We start from the raw sequence: 18,047 nt of genomic DNA on the forward strand, positions 1-18,047 counted from the left end.
ATATTATGTGTTACGCTGGTTAATAAATTTAACGCATTTTCTTTAGTGGACTGTAAATTTTATTTTTATTTTTACACGATATTATGCTAGACACAGTGCTCACGTCCGACTAACAGCAGTGCAAGAGGGAGACACCGATCTAGCGACAATTAACATTAATAATAATAATAATAATAAGACAAAAATACACTGATAACGACCAGGTACTCATTAAAGTGCATAGATAGCAATAATATATAATAAGCATACGTGACAAGCCGCCCGCCTTGAAATAACATTTCAAATAATAATTCAAATTATTTAAACAAAATTTAATTACATCTAATAAGCATATTATTATACAAACCAAATAAACAAAATATATTTTTTTTTTTACAAATTACAATTACCCACAAATGGCAATGGACATAATTGCCTGACGGCTCTACGAAAAGTTCCATTCGCCGTTTTAACGTCAGCCACGCGTATAACACCGTCTTGCCCTGGTATGACATTGATAATCCGACCTAAACGCCATTTCATTGGTGGAAGGTTTTCATCGCGCATGAGTACAATGGAATCTTCCTTCAGTTTGACACCCTTTTCGCTTGCCCACTTTGCCCGTTCCTGAAGTTGGGACAGATACTCTTTGCTCCACCGTCTCCATAGAATATCCGAATATTGTGACACGCGTCGCCAACGAGATAGATAATTTGTTGGTACGTTTGTGTCATCAATTTCTGGTATGGCGGAGAGAGAGTCACCGATGAGAAAATGCCCGGGAGTTAAATGAGACATATCACTAGGATCGGAGGACATAAGTGTTAAAGGACGACTATTTAGACACGCCTCTGCTCGGGTTATAATAGTTAGCAACTCCTCGTAAGTAAAGTACGAATCACCCAAGACTTTGGATAATAAAGATTTCATGGATTTTACACCTGCTTCCCATAGACCGCCGAAGTGAGGTGAACGGGCAGGTATGAATTTCCAATCAATGCCTAAATCTGATAACGTATCCATAGTCCTTTTTTTATTTTCGTCACTATGAAATAATTGGTACCATTCCTTTAGTTTCCGGTTGGCCCCTACGAAATTCGTTGCATTATCTGAGTATATTACCATGCTTTTTCCCCGACGGTCAAAAAATCTATTTAATGCGCGTATAAAAGCATCGGTGCTCAGGTCACTGACGAGCTCGAGATGTATAGCTCGCGTAGCTAAACAAATAAAAACGCTTACATAAGACTTCACTTTCGGGGCATTTCTTCGAGTGCTAGTTTTAACCATGAAGGGCCCGGCGAAGTCTACTCCACATCTTAGAAACGCGCGGCCTGGAGATACCCGATGTTTAGGCAGATCACCCATTATCGGTTGCATTATAATAGGTTTTTGTTTAAAACAAATAACGCATTTATTTACTATGTTTCGTGCTAAATTGCGACCGTTAATTGGCCAGTAGCTCATGCGTACCGACGATAACATAGCTTGTGGACCTCCATGCATTAGTGTTACGTGCTCATTACATAACAATAATTTCGTGAAATTACTATTTGGTGGTAACACTATAGGGTTACGCTGGAATATCGAAATTGATGCTGCATGTTTTAATCGTCCACCCACGCGTATTATATTATTCTTATCTAAGAACGGTCGCAGACGAAATAACTTACTCTTACTTGATATTGCCTCTCCGTTAAGCATAGATTTTATCTCATTAGCAAACTCATTTCTTTGAACAACTTTAATTAATGCCGTTTTTGCCAATTTTATTTCGTCAGCACTTAAATTACCAATCAGTCGGCACCGATCGCCTGGTTTGTCGGTTTTACGTAAGCAATTAGCTTTAAATCGTAAACAATATGCTACGACTCTTATCAATTTACCGAAAGACGAATACCGATTTATGATATTTATATCCCTTGCCGTAGTGCATAGAGCGCTTATCTCATTTATTTTTGTTTCTGCGCTCTCCTCGTTGCAATCTAATGAGCGGTTCGTTGTATCAGGCCACTCGTTTTCGTGTCGTGACAACCAACTTGGCCCGTTCCACCAAACTGATAAACTAGCTAATTGGGTGGGACAACAACCGCGTGAAATCACGTCAGCTGGATTATCGACACCGCTAATGTGAAACCAGTTTGAGGGAGACGTGATCTCTTGAATTTGACCAACTCGGTGTGCTACGAAGGTTTTCCATTTTTTCGACGTTGACGTAATCCAGCACCATGTGACGCTGGAATCGGTCCAATAATATGCTTTACTGATTGACAATTTCAACCTTGGTACGATCTTATTTGCTACCTTTGCTAGCAATAGAGCGGCGCACAATTCCAATCGTGGTAGCGACAATATTTTTAGTGGTGCTACCTTTGACTTTGCGCAAATTAATTGTATCTTATGTTTGTTATTCATGTCCGTACAACGTAAATACAAACAACATCCATATGCCTTAATACTCGCGTCCGCGAAACCGTGTATTTGTATCGAGTGTATTTTATCGTTTATCGTAATTTGACGCGGAATTTTAATTGCATTTAGATGCGATAATTCGGATTTGTATTTATACCACTCACTGCTTATCTTTTCCGAAACCGGTTCTGACCAAGATAAACCCTCTTTCCATAACTCTTGCATGATTAATTTTGCACATACTATTACCGGACCAATTAAGCCGAGTGGGTCGTATATACGTGCAATATCGGACAATATGTTGCGTTTAGTAAGAGGCGTTACTAACGACGTTTCATTTATCTTATATTTAAGTTCATCGGTGTGAGAGTCCCAATATAGACCAAGTATTCTAGTTAAATCATTACTTGTCTCTTGAAAATCCACTAAGCCATCATTGTTGTCGAAACCATCTCGAATTATATCCAAATCGTTAGACGCCCATTTACCTAGCTCTAATTTAGCTGTAGACATTAATTTGATAAGTGCATTGCGTATCTCGATTGCGTCTTTCTTTGTAGCTGCGCCGCTGATAAAATCGTCCATATAAAAATCATGTGCAATTAATGGTGCTACTGTTGGATATTGAACTTGTCCGATTTCCGATAATCTTTGTAAGCAAGCCGTCGCGAGATAAGACGCAGGTACTGTCCCATAGGTGACAGTGTTTAATCGATATATCTTTATAGGGTCATTATCGTTCTCTCTCCACAATATACGCTGATAATCACGATGTTGCTCACAGACCTGTATCTGTCGGTACATTTTTTTTTATATCGGCAGTTAACACAAAATTGTGCGTGCGAAATCTGGCTAATATGTGAATTAATTCTTCTTGTATTGACGGTCCCTTTTGTAGTACGTCGTTTAAACTAAACCCACTTTCTGTTTTTGTTGATGCATCAAATACTACGCGTAATTTTGTTGTGAGACTGTTTTCATTTTGGACGCAATGGTGAGCTAGATAGCACATACGACCGGGCAATTCGATTTCTTCGTTATCCATATTCTGTGTCATATGGTTTAATTTTTCATATTCGTTCATAAATTTTACGTAATCCTTTTTCAGCGAGGGATTTTTTCTAAATCGCCTTTCTATTGCGAATAATCTTCCTTTTGCGATGTCGTAGGAATTGCCTAATTTTGAGACGTTTCCGCGAAACGGTAGATGTACGACAAATCGACCGCTCTCGCTGCGACTAACGTTCTGCTTGAAATGTTGTTCACAAGTTTGTTCTTCCATCGTGTACGGTTTGCTTTGGCCATAATCCTCGACGCGCCAAAACTGTTGTATTACATTTTCTAAAGACTCATATTTGTTTTCATGACTGTTTGATGCATAACAGGAAATCGTGTTTTTTATGTTTGTGTCATTTGATGTTAAACCAGAAATAATATATCCAAATTTAGACTCGCGATATACAGGGCCATTTGACTCCGGTTTATACTGCTGAGCTCCCACAATATCATAAAAATGACGTGCTCCAATTAATATGTCAATTTTCTGCGGAACGTTATATGACGGATCCGCAAGTGTAATCTTTTCGAGTTTCACCTTACTTTTAGACACACTCCGCGCAGGTAACTCTCCCGTGATTTTTGGAACAATTAATAATTGCGTGTTTATTTCATAATCACTCACACGCGATTTGATTCTTAACGATACCGTTGCCGTCACGTTTTGTTTTGAATTCCCAATGCCGTAAACAATATGATTAGTCTTATTTTTAATTAATTTTAAACTGTTTACCAACTCCGCACAAATGAAATGATTAGTAGACCCCGAATCGAGCAATGCCCGGGCGTAAGTCTTCTCGCCGTTTAAGCCGAATACTTCTACTACTGCGGTACCTAGCAACACGTTATCTGTCTCGTTAGCGACATGTGCTGTCGTTGACGTCGTAGCCATCTGTTCACCTTTATCTGTGTTTACTACTTGTTCGTTGATATTAGGTTTTTGGTTTAAATGTAACATCGTGTTATGTGGTTTATTACATTTAAAACAATATTTACCAAAACATTTACTACCGCTGTGTTTGCGTAAACAAATTTTGCACAGATCCAGTTGGACTACTTTGTCAATACGATCACGTGCCGATAAAGAAGTAAATACGGGACATTTATAAATAGTGTGCGGCTAATTACACGCATAGCATATAGCCGTAGCTGTCGATGTAAATGCCGTTGAACTTGTTGCGGCTTTGTATTTATTATTTTTAATAAACTTTGAAAGACCTTTTTCCTTTTTTGCAGACTCTGTATTTATATATTTCGACGATTCAATGGATTCGGATATTTGGAATCGATCCTCTATGAACTGGATTAATTCCGTAACGGACGGTATTTTGTCCTTGACCGATTTACTCTCCCACTCTTTCAACGTCTCGTTGTTTAATTTTGAACACAGTATATGCAACAACAGTGGACCCCACTCTTTCGGCTTCTGTCCAAGCGTTTCTAGAGCTTTCATATTGCTGACGAGATCGTCGGAAAATTGACGTAATTTTGTCGAGGTGCTCTCGTTTATTGGAGGCAAATCCACAATATTTTTTACGTGCGTCTGTATCAAAATTTTTTTGTTATCGTATCTATTGATCAGACTTTTCCAAGCTATATCATAATTTGTTGCGGTAGTTTCCAAATATTTTATACAACTTGCTGCGTCGTTTGACAGAGATGACCTTAAATAGAAAAACTTTTCTATGGCAGTCAAGTCCTCGTTAGTATGCATTACAGACATATAAATATCCTTAAATGACATCCATTCGTCATATTTTCCTGAAAAAACTGGAATATTTAATGGAGCCAATCTAACTATTGATTTCGTACTGCCTCTTTGTGTTTTTTCTTCGCTGTTTTGACCCCAATCGATCAAATTTATTGTTTCGACCTTCGAATTTTCCCTTTTTGACGCTCTTATACATATCTCGGCTTCTGACATGACCTTAAAGTACAAGTTTTCAAATTCTATTCGGTAGGGATAATGTTCACTTGTATTTCGTATTTCTTCGTCGTTGTCCTCTATTGCCGATTGTACCTTTTCAAATTCGTACCAGTTCTCTTCTATTTTTGCTTTACGAATCTCAATCTGTACGACTTCTCGTCCTTCTGATTGTATATAAGTTGAGAATCTAGTTATCGCTGCCTTTAATTGGCCTCTTCGCGCTATCAGTGCTGATATGTTTTCAGCCATATTTAATGCTCTTGTATATAGGTATAATTGCCAACCGTTCAATGTATCGACCCTATTTAAAATTATTGAATAATGGGGTATCCAATAATTATATAATCTATATGATTGTTGCTACGAGTTGTACTTTGTACCTGTCTGCTATGGGCGGACTCTGTTAGTTTTTATTATTTATAAATAATTAATTTTACTAACTACGAATTGCTAACGCTACCTAACCCTTGAATACGTGTCTATTTGTAGTTTAAGGAATAAGGGAACTATGATAATTTTTATACGATAGGAATGACTCTCTTACCTTGATTTTTATTCGTTAGCTCATCCCGCGATGTGAATTTTCAACACGAACCTCTTTTTGAATTTCACTGACACGATAACCAGTTTGAAATCGACATGAGATAATACACGACACTCTTGCGATCCGGCCGATGGACCAAATGTTACGCTGGTTAATAAATTTAACGCATTTTCTTTAGTGGACTGTAAATTTTATTTTTATTTTTACACGATATTATGCTAGACACAGTGCTCACGTCTGACTAACAGCAGTGCAAGAGGGAGACACCGATCTAGCGACAATTAACATTAATAATAATAATAATAAAAAGACAAAAATACACTGATAACGACCAGGTACTCATTAAAGTGCATAGATAGCAATAATAAATAATAAGCATACGTGACATTATGTTTATTCTTTAATTTGAAATGATGTAACCCAACAATGAATAATGTTAATATCATTGTATTTATTCACTTCTAAATTCTAGTTTTGCTTACAACTAATCTATCTATAGATGACTAATGTATTTGCAATTGCCTGAAGTCTTATTTAACAACAACTTATGTGTTTTTTTTATTTGAAATGATGTACCCAAACAATGAATAATGTTAATATCAACGTATTTATTGACTTCTAAATTCTAGTTTTGCGTACAACTAATCTATCTATAGGTGACTAATGTATTTGCAATTGTCTGAAGTCTTATTCATCAACATATTACGTTTATTCTTTAATTTGAAATGATGTAACCCAACAATGAATAATGTTAATATAAACGTAATTTTTGAGTTTTAAACTCTGGTTTTTCTGATCATCTAGTTTATGTATAGTGGATAAATGTATTTGCAATTGTCTGAAGTCTTATTCATCAACATATTATGTTTTTTTTTTAATTTGAAATGATGTACCCCAACAATGAATAATGTTAATATCAACGTATTTATTGACTTCTAAATTCTAGTTTTGCGTACAACTAATCTATCTATAGGTGAGTAATGTATTTGCAATTGTCTGAAGTCTTATTCATCAACATATTATGTTTATTCTTTAATTTGAAATGATGTAACCCAACAATGAATAATGTTAATATTAACGTAATTTTTGAGTTCGAAATTCTGGTTTTTCAGATCATCTAGTTTATGTATAGTCGATAAATGTATTTGCAATTGTCTGAAGTCTTCTTCATCAACATATTATGTTTTTTTTTTTAATTTGAAATGATGTACCCCAACAATGAATAACGTTAATATTAACGTAATTATTGACTTCTAAATTCTAGTTTTGCGTACAACTAATCTATCTATAGGTGACTAATGAATTTGCAATTGCCTGAAGTCTTATTCAACAACAACTTATGTGTTTTTTTTTGTTTGAAATGATTTACCCCATCAATGAAAAATGTTAATATTAACGTAATAATTGAATTCTAAATTCTAGTTTTCTGAACATCTAGTTAATTTATAGTGGATAAATGTATTTGCAATTGTCTGAAGTCTTCTTCATCAACATATTATGTTTTTTTTTTAATTTGAAATGATGTACCCCAACAATGAATAACGTTAATATTAACGTAATTATTGACTTCTAAATTCTAGTTTTGCGTACAACTAATCTATCTATAGGTGACTAATGTATTTGCAATTGCCTGAAGTCTTATTCAACAACAACTTATGTGTTTTTTTTTATTTGAAATGATTTACCCCATCAATGAAAAATGTTAATATTAACGTAATAATTGAATTCTAAATTCTAGTTTTCTGAACATCTAGTTAATTTATAGTGGATAAATGTATTTGCAATTGTCTGAAGTCTTCTTCATCAACATATTATGTTTTTTTTTTAATTTGAAATGATGTACCCCAACAATGAATAATGTTAATATCAACGTATTTATTGACTTCTAAATTCTAGTTTTGCGTACAACTAATCTATCTATAGGTGACTAATGTATTTGCAATTGCCTGAAGTCTTATTCAACAACAACTTATGTGTTTTTTTTATTTGAAATGATTTACCCCATCAATGAAAAATGTTAATATTAACGTAATAATTGAATTCTAAATTCTAGTTTTCTGAACATCTAGTTAATTTATAGTGGATAAATGTATTTGCAATTGTCTGAAGTCTTCTTCATCAACATATTATGTTTTTTTTTTTAATTTGAAATGATGTACCCCAACAATGAATAATGTTAATATCAACGTATTTATTGACTTCTAAATTCTAGTTTTGCGTACAACTAATCTATCTATAGGTGACTAATGTATTTGCAATTACCTGAAGTCTTATTCAACAACAACTTATGTGTTTTTTTTATTTGAAATGATTTACCCCATCAATGAAAAATGTTAATACTCACGTAATAATTGAGTTCTAAATTCTAGTTTTCTGAATATCTAGTTAATTTATTGTGGATAAATGTATTTTCAATTGTCTGAAGTCTTATTTAACAACAACTTATGTTTTTTTTTTAATTTGAAATGATGTACCCCAACAATGAATAACGTTAATATTAACGTTATTATTGACTCCTAAATTCTAGTTTTGCGTACAACTAATCTATCTATAGGTGACTAATGTATTTGCAATTGCCTGAAGTCTTATTCAACAACAACTTATGTGTTTTTTTTTATTTGAAATGAATTACCCCATCAATGAAAAATGTTAATATTAACGTAATAATTGAATTCTAAATTCTAGTTTTCTGAACATCTAGTTAATTTATAGTGGATAAATGTATTTGCAATTGTCTGAAGTCTTCTTCATCAACATATTATGTTTTTTTTTAATTTGAAATGATGTACCCCAACAATGAATAATGTTAATATCAACGTATTTATTGACTTCTAAATTCTAGTTTTGCGTACAACTAATCTATCTATAGATGACTAATGTATTTGCAATTGTCTGAAGTCTTATTCATCAACATATTATGTTTATTCTTTAATTTGAAATGATGTAACCCAACAATGAATAATGTTAATATTAACGTAATAATTGAGTTTTAAATTCTGGTTTTTCTGATCATCTAGTTTATGTATAGTAGATAAATGTATTTGCAATTACCTGAAGTCTTATTCAACAACAACTTATGTGTTTTTTTTATTTGAAATGATTTACCCCATCAATGAAAAATGTTTTATTAACGTAATAATTGAGTTCTAAATTCTAGTATTCTGAACATCTAGTTAATTTATAGTGGATAAATGTATTTGCAATTGTCTGAAGTCTTCTTCATCAACATATTATGTTTTTTTTTTTAATTTGAAATGATGTACGCCAAAAATGAATAATCTTAATATCAACGTATTTATTGACTTCTAAATTCTAGTTTTGCGTACAACTAATCTATCTATAGGTGACTAATGTATTTGCAATTGTCTGAAGTCTTATTCAACAACAACTTATGTGTTTTTTTTATTTGAAATGATTTACCCCATCAATGAAAAATGTTAATATTAACGTAATTTTTGAGTTTTAAATTCTGGATATCTGATCATCTAGTTTATGTATCGTGGATAAATGTATTTGCAATTGTCTGAAGTCTTATTCATCAACATATTATTTTTTTTTTTTTTTAATTTGAAATGATGTAACCCAACAATGAATAATGTTAATATCATTGTATTTATTGACTTCTTAATTCTAGTTTTGCGTACAACTAATCTATCTATAGGTGACTAATGTATTTGCAATTGCCTGAAGTCTTATTTAACAACAACTTATGTGTTTTTTTTATTTGAAATGATTTACCCCATCAATGAAAAATGTTAATATTAACGTAATAATTGAGTTCTAAATTCTAGTTTTTTGAACATCTAGTTAATTTATAGTGGATAAATGTATTTGCAATTGTCTGAAGTCTTATTCGTCAACAAATTATGTTTTTTTTAATTTGAAATGTTGTACCCCAACAATGAAAATGTTAATATCAACATATTTATTGACTTCTAAATTCTAGTTTTGCATACAACTAATCTATCTATAGGTGACTGATGTATTTGCAATTGTCTGAAGTCTTATTCATCAACATATTATGTTTATTCTTTAATTTGAAATGATGTAACCCTTCAATGAATAATGTTAATATTAACGTAATTTTTGAGTTTTAAATTCTGGTTTTTCTGATCATCTAGTTTATGTATAGTGGATAAATGTATTTGCAATTGTCTGAAGTCTTATTCATCAACATATTATGTTTTTTTTTTAATTTGAAATGATGTAACCCAACAATGAATAATGATAATATTAACGTAATTTTTGTGTTCTATATTCTAGTTTTGGGTTCAACTAATCTAACTAAAGGTGACTAATGTATTTGCAATTGTCTGAAGTCTTATTCAACAACAACTTATGTGTTTTTTTTATTTGATATGATTTACCCCATCAATGAAAAATGTTAATATTAACGTAATAACTGAGTTCTAAATTCTAGTTTTCTGAACATCTAGTTAAATTATAGTGGGTAAATGTATTTGCAATTGTCTGAAGTCTTCTTCATCAACATATTATGTTTTTTTTTTAATTTGAAATGATGTACCCAACAATGAATTATGTTAATATCAACGTATTTATTGACTTCTAAATTCTAGTTTTGCGTACAACTAATCTATCTATAGGTGACTAATGTATTTGCAATTGTCTGAAGTCTTATTCATCAACATATTATGTTTATTCTTTAATTTGAAATGATGTAACCCAACAATGAATAATGTTAATATTAACGTAATTTTTGAGTTCGAAATTCTGGTTTTTCAGATCATCTAGTTTATGTATAGTGGATAAATGTATTTGCAATTGTCTGAAGTCTTCTTCATCAACATATTATGTTTTTTTTTTTAATTTGAAATGATGTACCCCAACAATGAATAATGTTAATATCAACGTATTTATTGACTTCTAAATTCTAGTTTTGCGTACAACTAATCTATCTATAGGTGAGTAATGTATTTGCAATTGTCTGAAGTCTTATTCAACAACAACTTATGTGTTTTTTTTATTTGAAATGATTTACCCCATCAATGAAAAATGTTAATACTAACGTAATAATTGAGTTCTAAATTCTAGTTTTCTGAATATCTAGTTAATTTATGGTGGATAAATGTATTTTCAATTGTCTGAAGTCTTATTTAACAACAACTTATGTTTTTTTTTTAATTTGAAATGATGTACCCCAACAATGAATAATGTTAATATCAACGTATTTATTGACTTCTAAATTCTAGTTTTGCGTACAACTAATCTATCTATAGGTGACTAATGTATTTGCAATTGTCTGAAGTCTTATTCATCAACATATTATGTTTATTCTTTAATTTGAAATGATGTAACCCAACAATGAATAATGTTAATATTAACGTAATTTTTGAGTTCGAAATTCTGGTTTTTCAGATCATCTAGTTTATGTATAGTCGATAAATGTATTTGCAATTGTCTGAAGTCTTCTTCATCAACATATTATGTTTTTTTTTTAATTTGAAATGATGTACCCCAACAATGAATAATGTTAATATCAACGTATTTATTGACTTCTAAATTCTAGTTTTGCGTACAACTAATCTATCTATAGGTGAGTAATGTATTTGCAATTGTCTGAAGTCTTATTCAACAACAACTTATGTGTTTTTTTTTATTTGAAATGATTTACCCCATCAATGAAAAATGTTTTATTAACGTAATAATTGAGTTCTAAATTCTAGTTTTCTGAACATCTAGTTATTTTATAGTGGATAAATGTATTTGCAATTGTCTGAAGTCTTCTTCATCAACATATTATGTTTTTTTTTTTTAATTTGAAATGATGTAACCCAACAATGAATAATATTAATATCATTGTATTTATTGACTTCTAAATTCTAGTTTTGCGTACAACTAATCTATCTATAGGTGACTAATGTATTTGCAATTGTCTGAAGTCTTATTCATCAACATATTATGTTTATTCTTTAATTTGAAATGATGTAACCCAACAATGAATAATGTTAATATTAACGTAATTTTTGAGTTTTAAATTCTGGTTTTTCTGATCATCTAGTTTATGTATCGTGGATAAATGTATTTGCAATTGTCTGAAGTCTTATTCATCAACATATTATGTTTTTTTTTTTAATTTGAAATGATGTAACCCCAACAATGAATAATGTTAATATCATTGTATTTATTGACTTCTTAATTCTAGTTTTGCGTACAACTAATCTATCTATAGGTGACTAATGTATTTGCAATTGCCTGAAGTCTTATTTAACAACAACTTATGTGTTTTTTTTTATTTGATATGATTTACCCCATCAATGAAAAATGTTAATATTAACGTAATAATTGAGTTCTAAATTCTAGTTTTCTGAACATCTAGTTAAATTATAGTGGATAAATGTATTTGCAATTGTCTGAAGTCTTATTCATCAACATATTATGTTTTTTTTTTAATTTGAAATGATGTAACCCAACAATGAATAATGATAATAATAACGTAATTTTTGTGTTCTATATTCTAGTTTTGGGTTCAACTAATCTAACTAAAGGTGACTGATGTATTTGCAATTGTCTGAAGTCTTATTCATCAACATATTATGTTTATTCTTTAATTTGAAATGATTTACCCCATCAATGAAAAATGTTAATATTAATGTAATAATTGAGTTCTAAATTCTAGTTTTCTGAACATCTAGTTAATTTATAGTGGATAAATGTATTTGCAATTGTCTGAAGTCTTATTCGTCAACAAATTATGTTTTTTTTTAATTTGAAATGTTGTACCCCAACAAAGAATATGTTAATATCAACATATTTATTGACTTCTTAATTCTAGTTTTGCATACAACTAATCTATATATAGGTGACTAATGTATTTGCAATTGTCTGAAGTCTTATTTATCAACATATTATGTTTATTCTTTAATTTTAAATGATGTAACCCAACAATGAATAATGTTAATATTAACGTAATTTTTGAGTTCTAAATTCTGGTTTTTCAGATCATCTAGTTTATGTATAGTGGATAAATGTATTTGCAATTGTCTGAAGTCTTATTCATCAACATATTATGTTTTTTTTTTAATTTGAAATGATGTAACCCAACAATGAATAATGATAATATTAACGTAATTTTTGTGTTCGATATTCTAGTTTTGGGTTCAACTAATCTAACTAAAGGTGACTAATGTATTTGCAATTGCCTGAAGTCTTATTTAACAACAACTTATGTGTTTTTTTTATTTGATATGATTTACCCCATCAATGAAAAATGTTAATATTAACGTAATAATTGAGTTCTAAATTCTAGTTTTCTGAACATCTAGTTAATTTATAGTTGATAAATGTATTTGCAATTGTCTGAAGTCTTATTCGTCAACAAATTATGTTTTTTTTTAATTTGAAATGTTGTACCCCAACAATGAAAATGTTAATATCAACATATTTATTGACTTCTTAATTCTAGTTTTGCATACAACTAATCTATATATAGGTGACTAATGTATTTGCAATTGTCTGAAGTCTTATTCATCAACATATTATGTTTATTCTTTAATTTTAAATGATGTAACCCAACAATGAATAATGTTAATATTAACGTAATTTTTGAGTTCTAAATTCTGGTTTTTCAGATCATCTAGTTTATGTATAGTGGATAAATGTATTTGCAATTGTCTGAAGTCTTATTCATCAACATATTATGTTTTTTTTTTTAATTTGAAATGATGTAACCCAACAATGAATAATGATAATATTAACGTAATTTTTGTGTTCGATATTCTAGTTTTGGGTTCAACTAATCTAACTAAAGGTGACTAATGTATTTGCAATTGTCTGAAGTCTTATTCAACAACAACTTATGTGTTTTTTTTATTTGAAATGATTTACCCCAACAATGAAAAATGTTAGTATTAACGTAATAATTGAGTTCTAAATTCTAGTTTTCTGAACATCTAGTTATTTTATAGTGGATAAATGTATTTGCAATTGTCTGAAGTCTTCTTCATCAACATATTATGTTTTTTTTTTTAATTTGAAATGATGTAACCCAACAATGAATAATATTAATATCATTGTATTTATTGACTTCTAAATTCTAGTTTTGCGTACAACTAATCTATCTATAGGTGACTAATGTATTTGCAATTGTCTGAAGTCTTATTCATCAACATATTATGTTTATTCTTTAATTTGAAATGATGTAACCCAACAATGAATAATGTTAATATTAACGTAATTTTTGAGTTTTAAATTCTGGTTTTTCTGATCATCTAGTTTATGTATCGTGGATAAATGTATTTGCAATTGTCTGAAGTCTTATTCATCAACATATTATGTTTTTTTTTTTAATTTGAAATGATGTAACCCAACAATGAATAATGTTAATATCATTGTATTTATTGACTTCTTAATTCTAGTTTTGCGTACAACTAATCTATCTATAGGTGACTAATGTATTTGCAATTGCCTGAAGTCTTATTTAACAACAACTTATGTGTTTTTTTTATTTGATATGATTTACCCCATCAATGAAAAATGTTAATATTAACGTAATAATTGAGTTCTAAATTCTAGTTTTCTGAACATCTAGTTAAATTATAGTGGATAAATGTATTTGCAATTGTCTGAAGTCTTATTCATCAACATATTATGTTTTTTTTTTAATTTGAAATGATGTAACCCAACAATGAATAATGATAATAATAACGTAATTTTTGTGTTCTATATTCTAGTTTTGGGTTCAACTAATCTAACTAAAGGTGACTGATGTATTTGCAATTGTCTGAAGTCTTATTCATCAACATATTATGTTTATTCTTTAATTTGAAATGATTTACCCCATCAATGAAAAATGTTAATATTAATGTAATAATTGAGTTCTAAATTCTAGTTTTCTGAACATCTAGTTAATTTATAGTGGATAAATGTATTTGCAATTGTCTGAAGTCTTATTCGTCAACAAATTATGTTTTTTTTTAATTTGAAATGTTGTACCCCAACAAAGAATATGTTAATATCAACATATTTATTGACTTCTTAATTCTAGTTTTGCATACAACTAATCTATATATAGGTGACTAATGTATTTGCAATTGTCTGAAGTCTTATTTATCAACATATTATGTTTATTCTTTAATTTGAAATGATGTAACCCAACAATGAATAATGTTAATATTAACGTAATTTTTCAGTTCTAAATTCTGGTTTTTCAGATCATCTAGTTTATGTATAGTGGATAAATGTATTTGCAATTGTCTGAAGTCTTATTCATCAACATATTATGTTTTTTTTTTTAATTTGAAATGATGTAACCCAACAATGAATAATGATAATATTAACGTAATTTTTGTGTTCTATATTCTAGTTTTGGGTTCAACTAATCTAACTAAAGGTGACTAATGTATTTGCAATTGTCTGAAGTCTTATTCAACAACAACTTATGTGTTTTTTTTATTTGAAATGATTTACCCCATCAATGAAAAATGTTAATATTAACGTAATAATTGAGTTCTAAATTCTAGTTTTCTGAACATGTAGTTTATTTATAGTGGATATATGTATTTGCAATTGTCTGAAGTCTTCTTCATCAACATATTATGTTTTTTTTTTAATTTGAAATGATGTACCCCAACAATGAATAATGTTAATATCAACGTATTTATTGACTTTTAAATTCTAGTTTTGCCTTTAACTAATCTATCTATAGGTGACTAATGTATTTGCAATTGCCTGAAGTCTTATTCAACAACAATTTATGTGTTTTTTTTATTTGAAATGATTTACCCCATCAATGAAGAATGTTAATATTAACGTAATAATTGAGTTCTAAATTCTAGTTTTCTGAACATCTAGTTAAATTATAGTGGATAAATGTATTTGCAATTGTCTGAAGTCTTCTTCATCAACATATTATGTTTTTTTTTTAATTTGAAATGATGTACCCCAACAATGAATAATGTTAATATCAACGTATTTATTGACTTTTAAATTCTAGTTTTGCGTACAACTAATCTATCTATAGGTGAATAATGTATTTGCAATTGCCTGAAGTCTTATTCAACAACAACTTATGTGTTTTTTTTATTTGAAATGATTTACCCCATCAATGAAAAATGTTAATATTAACGTAATAATTGAATTCTAAATTCTAGTTTTCTGAACATCTAGTTAATTTATAGTGGATAAATGTATTTGCAATTGTCTGAAGTCTTCTTCATCAACATATTATGTTTTTTTTTTTTAATTTGAAATGATGTAACCCAACAATGAATAATATTAATATCATTGTATTTATTGACTTCTAAATTCTAGTTTTGCGTACAACTAATCTATCTATAGGTGACTAATGTATTTGCAATTGTCTGAAGTCTTATTCATCAACATATTATGTTTATTCTTTAATTTGAAATGATGTAACCCAACAATGAATAATGTTAATATTAACGTAATTTTTGAGTTCTAAATTCTGGTTTTTCAGATCATCTAGTTTATGTATAGTGGATAAATGTATTTGCAATTGTCTGAAGTCTTATTCATCAACATATTATGTTTTTTTTTTTAATTTGAAATGATGTAACCCAACAATGAATAATGATAATATTAACGTAATTTTTGTGTTCTATATTCTAGTTTTGGGTTCAACTAATCTAACTAAAGGTGACTAATGTATTTGCAATTGTCTGAAGTCTTATTCAACAATAACTTATGTGTTTTTTTTATTTGAAATGTTTTACCCCATCAATGAAAAATGTTAATATTAATGTAATAATTGAGTTCTAAATTCTAGTTTTCTGAACATCTAGTTAATTTATAGTGGATAAATGTATTTGCAATTGTCTGAAGTCTTATTCGTCAACAAATTATGTTTTTTTTTAATTTGAAATGTTGTACCCCAACAAAGAATATGTTAATATCAACATATTTATTGACTTCTTAATTCTAGTTTTGCATACAACTAATCTATATATAGGTGACTAATGTATTTGCAATTGTCTGAAGTCTTATTTATCAACATATTATGTTTATTCTTTAATTTGAAATGATGTAACCCAACAATGAATAATGTTAATATTAACGTAATTTTTCAGTTCTAAATTCTGGTTTTCTGAACATCTAGTTAAATTATAGTGGATAAATGTATTTGCAATTGTCTGAAGTCTTCTTCATCAACATATTATGTTTTTTTTTTAATTTGAAATGATATACCCCAACAATGAATAATGTTAATATCAACGTATTTATTGACTTTTAAATTCTAGTTTTGCGTACAACTAATCTATCTATAGGTGAATAATGTATTTGCAATTGCCTGAAGTGTTATTCAACAACAACTTATGTGTTTTTTTTATTTGAAATGATTTACCCCATCAATGAAAAATGTTAATATTAACGTAATAATTGAGTTCTAAATTCTAGTTTTCTGAACATCTAGTTAATTTATAGTGGATAAATGTATTTGCAATTGTCTGAAGTCTTCTTCATCAACATATTATGTTTTTTTTTTTAATTTGAAATGATGTAACCCAACAATGAATAATATTAATATCATTGTATTTATTGACTTCTAAATTCTAGTTTTGCGTACAACTAATCTATCTATAGGTGACTAATGTATTTGCAATTGTCTGAAGTCTTATTCATCAACATATTATGTTTATTCTTTAATTTGAAATGATGTAACCCAACAATGAATAATGTTAATATTAACGTAATTTTTGAGTTCTAAATTCTGGTTTTTCAGATCATCTAGTTTATGTATAGTGGATAAATGTATTTGCAATTGTCTGAAGTCTTATTCATCAACATATTATGTTTTTTTTTTTAATTTTAAATGATGTAACCCAACAATGAATAATGATAATATTAACGTAATTTTTGTGTTCTATATTCTAGTTTTGGGTTCAACTAATCTAACTAAAGGTGACTAATGTATTTGCAATTGTCTGAAGTCTTATTCAACAATAACTTATGTGTTTTTTTTATTTGAAATGATTTACCCCATCAATGAAAAATGTTAATATTAACGTAATAATTGAGTTCTAAATTCTAGTTTTCTGAACATCTAGTTAATATATAGTGGATAAATGTATTTGCAATTGTCTGAAGTCTTCTTCATCAACATATTATGTTTTTTTTTTAATTTGAAATGATGTACCCCAACAATGAATAATG

The 18,047-nt window shown here is 29.3% G+C and overlaps 2 protein-coding genes across 2 annotated transcripts; both read right to left on the minus strand.

Moving 5' to 3' along the window:
* Nucleotides 1–372: 372 nt before the first annotated feature.
* On the minus strand, nucleotides 373–4,405 carry LOC132933385 (uncharacterized). The gene is made up of 2 exons (XM_060999678.1): nucleotides 3,178–4,405; nucleotides 373–3,077 (listed from the first exon to the last, which is right to left on the minus strand). Exons 1-2 carry the CDS (start codon nucleotides 4,403–4,405, stop codon nucleotides 373–375), a joined length of 3,933 nt encoding a protein of 1,310 aa, XP_060855661.1.
* A 162-nt stretch (nucleotides 4,406–4,567) lies between these two features.
* On the minus strand, nucleotides 4,568–5,623 carry LOC132933386 (uncharacterized). Its single transcript, XM_060999679.1, has one exon. The coding sequence runs from the start codon at nucleotides 5,621–5,623 to the stop codon at nucleotides 4,568–4,570; it is 1,056 nt and encodes a 351-aa protein (XP_060855662.1).
* Between the last annotated feature and the right edge of the window lie 12,424 nt (nucleotides 5,624–18,047).

The sequence above is a fragment of the Metopolophium dirhodum genome, chromosome 1 (genome assembly GCF_019925205.1).
Source record: "Metopolophium dirhodum isolate CAU chromosome 1, ASM1992520v1, whole genome shotgun sequence".
NCBI lineage: Eukaryota > Metazoa > Arthropoda > Insecta > Hemiptera > Aphididae > Metopolophium > Metopolophium dirhodum.

What these genes read in the sequence shown, in the direction of transcription:
- LOC132933385 (XM_060999678.1), bottom strand. Translation starts at nt 4,405, where the DNA reads ATGTTACATTTAAACCAAAAACCTAATATCAACGAACAAGTAGTAAAC. An exon ending in AAATGTACCGACAGATACAG is followed by an intron (nt 3,078 to 3,177) that starts GTCTGTGAGCAA and finishes CCTATGGGACAG; the next exon opens with TACCTGCGTCTTATCTCGCG.
- LOC132933386 (XM_060999679.1), bottom strand. Translation starts at nt 5,623, where the DNA reads ATGGCTGAAAACATATCAGCACTGATAGCGCGAAGAGGCCAATTAAAG.